This window comes from Elephantulus edwardii, unplaced genomic scaffold, assembly GCF_000299155.1.
Source record: "Elephantulus edwardii isolate Elephantulus edwardi_28Jun2011 unplaced genomic scaffold, EleEdw1.0 scaffold00021, whole genome shotgun sequence".
NCBI classification, from domain to species: Eukaryota; Metazoa; Chordata; class Mammalia; order Macroscelidea; family Macroscelididae; genus Elephantulus; species Elephantulus edwardii.
In genome coordinates, this window is record NW_006399771.1 from 6,368,107 (window position 1) to 6,379,676 (window position 11,570).

Here is an 11,570-nt window from a genome sequence, read left to right on the forward strand (position 1 = left end):
CTCTATGAGGTGGACTGATTCAGTGACTGGGATAATTGGGATGGGAGTGTCAGAGACAGTGCGATTGGTACAGGACAGAGCAGAGTTTAGGGCTGTTGTACATAGCGTCGCTATGAGTTGCAAGCTACTGGACAGCCCATAACAACAACAGCATTTTTATTTTCTTTTAACTTTTACACTAGTTTATGTGCAAAATTCGAATGCATTATATTAGAGAACAGATTCTTTCAATTTCCCTCACACCCCCACCCATAAAATTGCATAACCCCATGACTAATCTCCCCCTTCCCCTGTAGCTCCTTATCCCTCTGCTTCCACCCTCCCCCCAACCCTCTTGGATCCTTATACTCATTTTATAATAATGGTTTTAGGCAATATTTATCCTTGTGGAACTGAGTAATTTCACTCAGCATAATGCTTTCAGTTCCTCCCAAGTTAATAATTGGAATATGGAAAGTCTGAAGTGTGAATGTTAGAAAACTAGAATTTGTGAAAAAGGCGATGGAATGCATAAATATCAACATTCTAGGTTTTAATGAGGTGAGAGACTGGCCTAGACCACTCCAAATCAAACAGTCACATGGTATACTAAGCTGGGAATGAAAAATATAGGGAGATTTGTGTTGCATTCATAACTCAAAAGACAATTTCAAGTTCTATAGTCAAATCACTGTTGTAAGGGACAGGATATTATCCATATACGTGGGCACGTGGCCATGATGGACCAGTCCTTGGAGAGGGACATCATGCTTGGAAGGGTGGAGGGACAGCACAGAAGAGGAAGACTCAGGATGAGATGGGTAGACTCAGTAACTAGCGAAGTGGGATTAGGTCTGTCAGAGACAATGAGATTGGCTTAGGATAGGACAGGGTTCAGAGCAAATGTACTTAGAGTCACTGTGAGTCAAAGGCAACTTGATGGCACCTAACAACAACAGCAGCAGCATGTACCAGCACAAGGGAAAGAGGAGGAAATTGAAGGTTTTTATAAAATTTTGCAGTATGAAATTCACCAAACATGCAATCAAAATGTATTAATTGTAACTGGTGACTGGAATGCAAAAGTTGGAAGCAAAGAAGGAAGAGTAGTTGGAAAATATGGACGTGGTGACAGAAAAAAAAAGCCAGAAATAGAATGATCAAATTTTGTATGTTCAATGATTTATTCATTATAAATATTTTTTATAAGAAAACAAATGGGCCTTTCCTCCATATTTCCTTTCAAAGAGGGAGGCCAATTCTTTTTGGATGTAACTTTCGAATGTATCTATATTTACTGTTTTTACCTTAAAGAGAGAGAAACACAGATGCTGATTTTACACGTGGACCTCACCAAATGGACTGTGTGTAGAAATTAGGTTAACTATAGCTGTGGGGGGAATCATTGGAGAATCTCAGTATCAGCACTCAGAACCAGGACACGTGCTTACTGTGGAAAAGACCGTAAATTATCCTAGGCAGGTTCAAACTGAGGTGGAAGACACTTAAAACTAGTCCACAAGAAACAATATGAGCTCAAGTCTGTTCCATCTGAATTTAAAAGTAATCTTAACAATAGATTTGAAACACTTACCACCAATTATGGCAAACCATATGAGTTGTGCTGTGACATCAAGGATATGATCTGAGAAGAGAGCAAAAGAAAGAAAAATAAAAAATGGATGATAAAGGAGATTCTGAAAGTTACATTATCACTTTTGTTGTTCTAGTGTGCCATCAAGTCACCTGTGACACATAGCGACCCTTTGTACAACAGCCCTAAACTCTTCTTTATCCCTTGCCAGTCTTATTGTCTCTGATTGACTTATTACCATTACCTCAGTCACTGAATCCATCCATCGCTTTGAGAGTCTTCCTCTCCTGAAGTGTCCCTCCACCCTCCCAAGCATGATGTCCCTCTCCAAGGGCAGATCCTGCCCTGCAACATGTCCAAAGTATATCAGAAGCAGCTTCAGAATCCTTGCCTCCAAGAAGCAGCCTGGCTTCACCCTCTCCAGAAGGAACTTGTTCTCCTAGCAGGCCATTGTATATTCAATACTCTTCTCCAGAACCACAGCTCAAAGGTATCCGTTCTCCTTCTGTCAACCCTAGTCATTGTCCAGATTTCTGATGCATAGCAAGGAATTGCAAAGACCATGGCCCATATTAGGTGCACTTTAGTTTCCAGACTGACATCGTTGCTCCTCAGTACCTTGTAGAGGTCTCTGACAGCAGAATTTCCCAATACAATTCGTCTTTTAATTTCCTGGCTGCTGGTACCAAGATTGTTGATTGTGGAGGCAAGCAAACTGAAGCTGTCAACATCTCAATCTCTTCACCATCTATCATGATGATGCCAATTGGCCCGGTGGTGAGAATCTTTTTTCTTTTCTTTATGTTGAACTTCAATCCATACTGAAGGCTGTAGTCCTTGAACGTCTGTTGCAAGTGCTTCAAATCTTCCTCAGTTTCAGCAAGCAAGGTTGTGTCATCTGTTTAATGCAGGTTGTTGATGAGTCTGCTTCCAATCCTTATGCTACATTTCTCCTCATAGACGCCAGCCTCCCAGATAATCTTTTCCACTGGGATGATAGAAGGAGAATTGATACCTTTGAGTTGTGGTGCTGGAAAAGAGTATTAATATACCATGGACTGCTAAGAGAACCAATATGTTAATCCTGCAGAGGGTTATACCAGGCTGCTCCTTGGAGGCAAGGATTCTGAAGCTTCTTCTGACATACTTTGGACGTGTTACAAGGTGGAACCAGTCCTTGGAGAGAGACATCATGCTTGGGAGAGTGGAGGGACATAGCAGGAGAGCAAGACACTCTATAAGATGGATAATTCAGTGACTGGGGTAATGGGTGTAAGTATGTCAGAGATAGTGAGATTGGCAGAGCAGGGTTTAGGGCTGTTGCACATACAGTTGCTATGAGTCACAGGTGGCTCAATGGCACGTAACAACAACAATAACACTACTAGATTGAGTATAGATGGAGATAGGACACATCCTTGGTGCACATCCTTCCCAATTTTGAACCATGCAGTGTTTCCTTGTTCTGTTCTGATGACTGCCTCCTTGTCCAAGTATAGGTTTTACATAAGCAGAGTCAAGTGTTCTGGGATTCCTATTCACTGTGTCAGCCACAGTTTCTTATGATCTACACAGTCAAATGTCTTTGCACAGTCAATGAATCACAGACATTCCTCTGGTGCTCCCTGCTTTCAGCCAAGATCCATCTGACATTAGCTATAATATCCCTAGTACCACAGCCTCTTCTAAACCCAGCCTGCAATTCAGGAAGTTCTCTGTTGAGGTGCTGTTCCAATTGTTTTTGGATTATCTTCAGCAGACTCTTGCTTGCTTGTGATATCAAAGATACTGTTCGATATTTTCCACACTCTGTTGAATTACTTTAGGTTAAGAAAAATCTTGGTGAATATTATTCAAAAACAGGTAGAACAGTACAGCAGTAGCAAGCTATCATATTTCAAGCTGGATTTAGAAGAGGCTGTGGAACTTGAGAGATCATTGCTTGTATTAGATGAATCTTGACTTAAAGAGATGAAGTGATACAGTGACTACAACAACCAGCTCTTGAGCAGCATGGAGGTGATGAAGTGCAGGTTAGAGCACCGTTTCCATCATAGAGTCGCTGTGAGTCATCATCCGCTTTATGGCACCTAACAACAAATAACATCTCTCATTTAACGGTATAAGTAAGGGAGTTATTTGTGAGATCTAGAAGAAACAGATGTGGCACAGAATCAGGAAACACAAAGGGGAGAAAATTAATACTATATGAATATCACCGTGGAACTGAACAAGAAAAGCTAAAAAAAGACAAGAATTTTTCTCCTGGAGTTACAAGTACAGCCTTCTCCTAGAGCTCTCATCCAGAATTCTGCTTTTTAGTCACTTCAACTGTGGAAGAATATATTTCAACTTTTAAAGCCATCACTCCTTATATTCAAATTTATAGTAACACTAGATAACTAAAATATTATTACAGTCTACACTTGTAATTTTTTATTTGTGTGTTTGTCTTTATAGGGAGCTCCAGTGGCACAGTGGTAAGGAGTTGCCCTGCTGACTCAAAGGTATGTAGTTTATATCCACCAGCTACTCTGTGTGAGAAATGGGCAGTCTCCTTCCATGCAATTCAGTTTTGACTTGACGGTGTCTAACAGCCTCTTTTCTCTTTACAGCCATATCTGATTTTTCTTCATACATTTTGAATCTCTGATGTTTGGAGAATATAGATTTTATGTCTTGCTTAATGAATACTTTTCTCATTGTATAATGTGTTTCCTATTTCTGGACATTTTCAGTATTTGACATTTTAAACCATTCTTTCATTATTTTGACTAATGGTTACTTAATATAAGATTTTTATCATTTATTATATCACTTTCACAATTTAGGCTTGAGCCTGTTGTAATCAATGTGTAGTAAAAGTAGGGTTGAGCTGTCCTTTTGTTTTGTTTAACATAAATGTAGCTATGATTTTGAACTATAACAATTATTTCTTGATCAAGTGAGAAATGTACAACAAATGAAAGATTGATTTAATATATAAAACCAATTTATATATTTTTTGTTGTTGTTATATGCCGTCGAGTCTCTTGTGACTCACAGCGACCCTATGTACAACAGCCCTAAACTCTGCTCTGTCCTGTGCCAATTGCACTTTCTCTGACACTCCCATCCCAATTATTCCAGTCACTGAATCAATCCAACTCATAGAGGGCCTTCCCCTCCTGCACTGTCCCTCCACCCTCCCAAGCATGATGTTCTTCTCCAAGGACTGCTCTCTCCTCACAACATGTCCAAAGTATGTAAGACAGAGCCTCAGAATCCTTGCCTCCAAGGAGCCACCTGGTTTAACCCTTTTCAGGATGAATCTGTCTGTTTTCCTAGCAGTCCATGGTACTCTCAGTACTCTTCTCCAGCACCACAGCTCAAAGGCATCAATTCTCCTTCTATCCTCCTTGGTCATTGTCCTAGTCTCTGATGTATAACAAGTGATTGCGAAGACCATGGCCTATATCAGACGCACCTTAGTCTCCAAAGAGACACCATTGCTCTTCAGTACTTTGGAGAGGTCCCTAACAGCAGACTTTCCCATGGCAATGCGCCTTTTAATTTCCTGGCTACTGGTTCCAAGAGTGTTGACTGTGGAGCCAAGCAAACTAAAGCTGTGAACAATCTCAATCTCTTCACCAACTGTCCTGATGCTGCCAATTGGTCTAGTGTGGAGAATCTTTGTCTTCTTGACATTGAGCCTCAATCCATATTGTAGGCCGCCATCCTTGACCCTCTGCAGCAGGTGCTTCAGGTCCTCTTCAGTTTTAGCAAGCAGGGTTATACTCTATGTTAAACAGATTAGTAAGTACAGGGATGATAATGTTAATAAAGGTGAACAAATTATTTGTCAAAATTGAAAGTAGTGTGTTTTTTAAAAAACATTAGGAATAACAGAGACTTATTTAAAGCAATATGAGGCATCAATATGGGGTGGGGGAAATCTATTGGTACCATTATTCCAAAAGTGAGTTATTTAAGTCTTTCTCAGCAATATCAAGAGCTGAATGTCTTCATTTGACACTTTCAACCGATATTATATTGGTTGGTTTAGCCAGTATGATAAATCAAGAAAAATAAAGCTAAACAATTGAGAAAAGTAGTGGTTAAACTGCATTTACAGATGATGTCATCTTAGTTGTAGAAATTTTTGAGATAATTATAGAAAACTAAAACTTGAATATTGCAATACTTCAGAACAGAATGCCTTTATTGTTGGTGTTACTGTTAGGTGATGTTTAGTGAGCTATGACTTATAGTGACCCTCTGAACAACAGATCTGAAATCTTGCCCTATCCTGTATCATCCTAATGAGCTCTTTAGCAGAAATCTGCATTAGGTAAAATTTATTACATATCCCAGCAAGGACAATTCACACAATTAAATAGAAAGTAATATAAATAGAAAAATCCCATAAATGATTTCACAGAAGATAGACAGACCTCTATATTGAAATATGAAACATTGTTGAAAGAAAGAGATGGGGAAATATATAAATGTAGTAGATTTTTAAAGAAGTTACTGTCCTCTAAGCTTTATAGAATCAGTTCACTCCATTCTAAATCCTAGATGACTGGGTCATGTTTGGCTTTGTTTTTAAAAGTTGATCCATTGATTTAAGAATTAATATTAGAGACTTTAAATAGATGCAACATTCTTATTAAAGAACGGTTAAAAACCACTTTGAAGTAAAAAATTATTAGAGTTGAGAATGACTGAATTAGGAATTTATTGTGTTGATTTAAAAATGTTTTAGAATAGCTTTATTCTGAAAAAGAATATTGCCAAATACTTATAAAACAAAGTAATACAGAAATGGGAATATGGGGGGAAGTAAACATAATTCCATATTTAAATATTATAACAATTCCTGAATTTTTCTATGTATTTATTTATGCGTATATACTTACAGATAATTGAAAAGAAATATAATTATTTATAATTTTTTTATTATATATAGTTAGATTATTTGTTTGCGAGCTTTAAAACCTAACTGTGGCTGACATGCAAAACGAAATTATTAGCTAAGTCCCTTATGTTCTCTGTAACAATGGGTGCTGGGCAATGAGTGAGTAAAGGGCAAGAATGAAAGTAATTTTGAAAACCAAGTGACCAGAATCCATGACTACGGTAGCAATTACAGCTTGGCATAATGCCTTTAAGGACTTGAGTGATATGCCAACCTTTTTATTTCTTCATTATTCTTTTCAAGATTAAATTTCAAGAAGGGAGAATGTAACTAAGCAAATGTAGAATATTATTTTCAAAAACTGTTACAATATTTTCCCCTTTCTTCTATTCATTCAAATTTAAAAGTAAAGACTAAGTTACATGGTCTAGATAAAGAATATTTTAAAAGGAAAAAATAAACCACCCTGGTTTCTCTCTATATGGATTCATCTATTATACTTACAAGTTAGAAGTACAATTGGCTCCTTTCTGTGATTCATAATGTATATCTAATGAAAATTTTATCAGAAAAGTCTAGTTTTGGGGTTTTTTGTTGTTGTAGTTGTTGTTTTGGTAGAAATGGAGGAAGGCATGGAATATTCTACTTAAAGCCTTTTGACCCATCTTTGAAGAGACACATTTTGCGTTCTTAGTTGCCTACATTTTAAATTAAAAAAAAATCTCATTGGTCTATGGACATAACTTTTATATTTGGCTTGTCTCTGAATAAAGGATAAGAAATCAAACATAAATAAACAAAATAAAGGAAAGAGTGATTTGACATTAACTTTTTTCATTTCATATTTATAACATTTCAACTTTATTTTACAGGCACTTACAAAATATTGAACCTAGAGATCCAGGAGCCTCACAACTTTATCACTTTTAATCAAAGATTTCTTTAATATTCTCCTTGGTGTTTATGTATTACCTAGTCACAGTTTAAAAAATTAATTACCTTATTTGCACTAAGGAGGTTAAAAAAAAATATTATCCAGACTTTCAAATGCCTAAGAATAGCAAGGTGGTGAAAAGAGAACTAGATGATGAAGTTATTGAATCGGTCAAAGATCTTCTTTCTCATGAAGACTCAGCTGATGAAGCTTTTAAGAAGAGTGAACTAATTGTTGATGTTCAAGATGATAAAGATGTTGATGTTGAAGAAGGATCTGAAGTTGAAGATGAAAGACCAGCTTGGAACAGTAAACTACAATACATACTGGCCCAAGTTGGATTTTCTGTAGGTTTAGGGAATGTTTGGCGATTCCCATACCTATGTCAGAAGAATGGAGGTGGTAAGTTCTTATCATTAATTGATACTTTAAATTGAAAATTGGGTTCTGCAAGTAGCTCCTGTTGTTACAAAAGTTTAATTGTTGTTGTTGTTGTTGTTATATGCTGAGTCACCCACGACTCATAGCGACCCTATGTACAGTATCTCTGAACCCTGCCCTATCGTGACCCAGTCTCACTGATTCTGACACATCTAATGTCATTGCTCCAGTTACCATGTCAATCTATCTCATCTAGGGTCCTCCTCTCCAGTGCTGTCCCTCCGCTTTTCTGAGCATGATGTCCTTCTCCAAGGACTGGTCCTTTCTGGCCCTGTGCCCAAAGTATGTGAGACAGAGCTTTAAGAATTTTATTATTTCCTTCATTATTTTGGAAGCTATAAATTCCATTGTAGAGCTAAATAAATTCTTTTATGGGAAGTAAACTTGAATGTGTTTTCAGGTTTGGTTTCCCTTGGAACAGATTGATTTGCAAGGAATGTGGAATGATTTTTTAAGGATCCTAATTTCTTTATCCTGTGGATCCTATAAAGAAATCACTAGCCTTTTCTTTAGGAATTGTTTTGTTTCTTATGTCTCTCTGGATAGTTTTCTAATGTTTATGATATGAGACAAAATTGGGGAAGAAAGACAGAATTTTCTCCACATGGCTTTTCACCTGTTTAATAAAATTGTCTTATTTTTTCAAAAAACAAATATGAGATATAATTGAGAATGATCATGAACTTCAAATGTTCTCCAGACATCTGTAGATCTCCTTAGAGGAGATATAAAGCTAATAAAATTCCAGATATTTTTTATCCATATATATGTTCTATATTAAGTTTCCTATATTAATTTATATTGGGGAAATATGCCATTTTAAAGAAAACTTTTAAATTATAAAAACCTTCATTTTTTTAAGACTGTATTTGCATCACTGTTGATAGTTCAACATTTTTGTAGTTAGTAACTTGGGAAAATTTTCTTAGCAATAAAACAAAGAAAAATTAAACCTATTCAAAAGAAGAGATTATTCATGTAGGATGTTAGCTCTATATACCTGAAGTAAACTTAAATACAGTAATACTTGTTTTGTAAATTATCTAGTTCTATGAAAGCTGTTAAAGTGTGGTTAAATCTAAATATTACATATGCATGCATTTCCAGCCACATAGAATAGAATTAGTATTTTGATGTATGATTCTAATTTATGATAATTTTGATAATTAAATAAGTATGATTTTTCATTTTCAATCTAGTTTTAATATACACAGTTACTAATAATGTATTATGTTTAAAATGTGAAAATTCTTTATAGCCAGTGAAGGAAACATAAATGTTTAAGTGTTATGGTAATTCAATGTAGTTGAGATCTACATTAGTTAATTTAACCAGGCACAAAATAAGAAAACTGAAGGATGTAGCTTATTGGACCATTCTTCATAAAATCTAAAAGTCAGTACATGTAGCTAGCTGGTGATACACCACTCATAAATTCTGTGAAGTTGTTAGCACCTCAGTAACATTACATATTACTTATTTATAAAATGAACTGTGTGTAAGTATTCACAAATCATTCTTTTTGTCAGCACAGGATGATTAATTCTGATTATGAAACTTTTACATTGTATCTTCATAAGAAGACTGTTTAGGTTGGATTGTCCATTTAATGCAAAATGTGTTTGAGAGAGCTATTCTTTAAGCAAGCATGCATCTTCAGTTTATAAAGAGTATTGTCTCCTCTTTAATATATGCAATTAATAAATAGTTTATCATATAATACAAATGAATTTAATTTCAAGATGTAGAGTACAAAATGGTGACTCAGTATGCAGAATAGTATTGACTTGTCTAGATATGTAAGTTGTTGTTGTTATGTGCCGTTGAGTTGCCTCTGACCTATAGCAACCATTTTTACAGCAGCTCTGAACCTAGCCCTGTCCTGAGCCAGTCTCATTAGTTCTGACACACCAACCCCCATTGCCCCAGTTACTGTATCAATCCATCTCCTCTGGAGTCTTCCTCTCCTGCACTGACTGTCCACATATCCAATCATGATGTCCTTCTCCAAGGACCTGTCTCTCCTGGCCACATGCCCAAAGTATATGAGGTGGAGCTTCAAAATCCTAGCCTCCAAGGAGAAACTTGGTTTCACCCTCTCCAAGACAGACCTATTTGTTTTCTTGACAGTTGACCGTATGTTCAAGACTGTTCTCTAGCACCACAATTTGAAAGCATTGATTCTTCTTCTGTCATCCTTAGTCATTATCCAGCTTTCTAAAGCATAACAAGTAATTGTGAAGACCATGGCCTGGATTAGGTGCACCTTAGTCTCTAGACTGACATCATTGCTTTTCAGCACTTAGGAAAGGCCCCTGACAGGAGATTTTTCCCAGTGCAATTTGTCTTTGGATTTCCTATCTGCTAGTGCCTAGAGTTTTGATGGTGGTTACAAGCAAGCTGCAATTGTTAACAACCTCAGATGTTTGAGGAAAATCTTTTGATTGTTTAATATCTCAGGCTACTTGAGTTTTATTCATTAGTCATTCAAAGTACTTTATGAATGTTGTTGTTATAATGCACTTTCCTGTCAGAAGCCATTCATAGCAGACCCTACAACAGGTAGGTTTACAGAGGCTATAAATCACCCAGCAGGAGATTGTCCATCTTTCTCCCATGAGGCATCAGGTGAATTAAAACCTCTAGCTTTTGGGTTGTCAATGCAGTTCTTTACCCACTAGACCACTAGTGCTCCCTACTTTATGCTTTATGAATAATGGAAGAAAAATATAAATGAACTTGTCTAAAGATATTATATATAATGCACAATGGTTAAGTTATATAGAGGAGAGGTCAGATTTTGAAGTCAGTTGTTTTGAAGCCTGGTATTTCACATACTGGCTACATAACTTTTCACAAATCACCTCACTTATTTTAGCTAAGTTCCTGCACCTGTAAAATGGGAATGTTCTTATGTGCCATCAAGTCGCTTGTGATTCATAGTGACCCTATGTACAACAGCCTTAAACTCTGCTCTGTCCTGTGCCAATGGCACTGTCTCCAATACACTCATCCCTATTACCCCAGAATCAATCCAAATCATAGAGGGTCTTCCCCTCCTGCACTGTCCCTCCACCCTCCCAAGCATGACGTCCCTCTCCAAGGACTGGTCCCTCCTTACAACATGTCCAAAGTATGTCAGACTAAGCCTCAGAATCTTTGTCTCCAAGGAGCAGCCTGGTTTAACCCTCTCAAGGATGAATCTGTTTGTTTTCTTAGCAGTTCTTGGTACACTCCATACTCTTCTCCAGCATCATAGCTCAAAGGCATCAATTCTCCTTATATTCTCCCTAGTCATTGTCCAACTCACTGATGCATAACAAGTGATTGCAAAGACCATGGCCTGTGTCAGTCTCACATTAGTCTCCAGAGAGACACCATTGCTCACCAGTACTATGGAGAGGTCCCTAACAGCAGAGTTTCCCATTGCAGTACATCTTTTAATTCCTGGCTGCTGGTGCCAAGAGTGTTGACCGTGGAGTCAAGCAAACTAAAACTGAACAATCTCAATCTCTTCACCATCCATCTTGATGCTGCCAATTGACCCAATGGTGAGAATCTTTGTATTCTTGACATTGAGCCTCAATCCATATTGAAGGTTGCAGTCCTTGACTCTCTACAGCAAGCACTTCTAGGTCCTCCTCAGTTTCAACAGAGTTGTGTCATCCGCATAACACAGATTGTTGATAGATCTTCCACCAATCCTGATGCCACATTTCTCC

At 37.1% G+C, this 11,570-nt stretch overlaps 1 protein-coding gene across 1 annotated transcript in view; it reads left to right on the forward strand.

The window, feature by feature from the left end:
• SLC6A15 (solute carrier family 6 (neutral amino acid transporter), member 15) overlaps positions 1-11,570 on the forward strand; it is a 74,987-nt gene that overhangs the window by 18,424 nt on the left and 44,993 nt on the right. The window contains exon 2 of the mRNA XM_006882533.1: positions 7,346-7,809. Within this exon, the coding sequence (XP_006882595.1) occupies positions 7,521-7,809 (289 nt within the window). The 5' untranslated portion in view covers positions 7,346-7,520. The remainder of the gene's footprint in view (positions 1-7,345; positions 7,810-11,570) is intronic.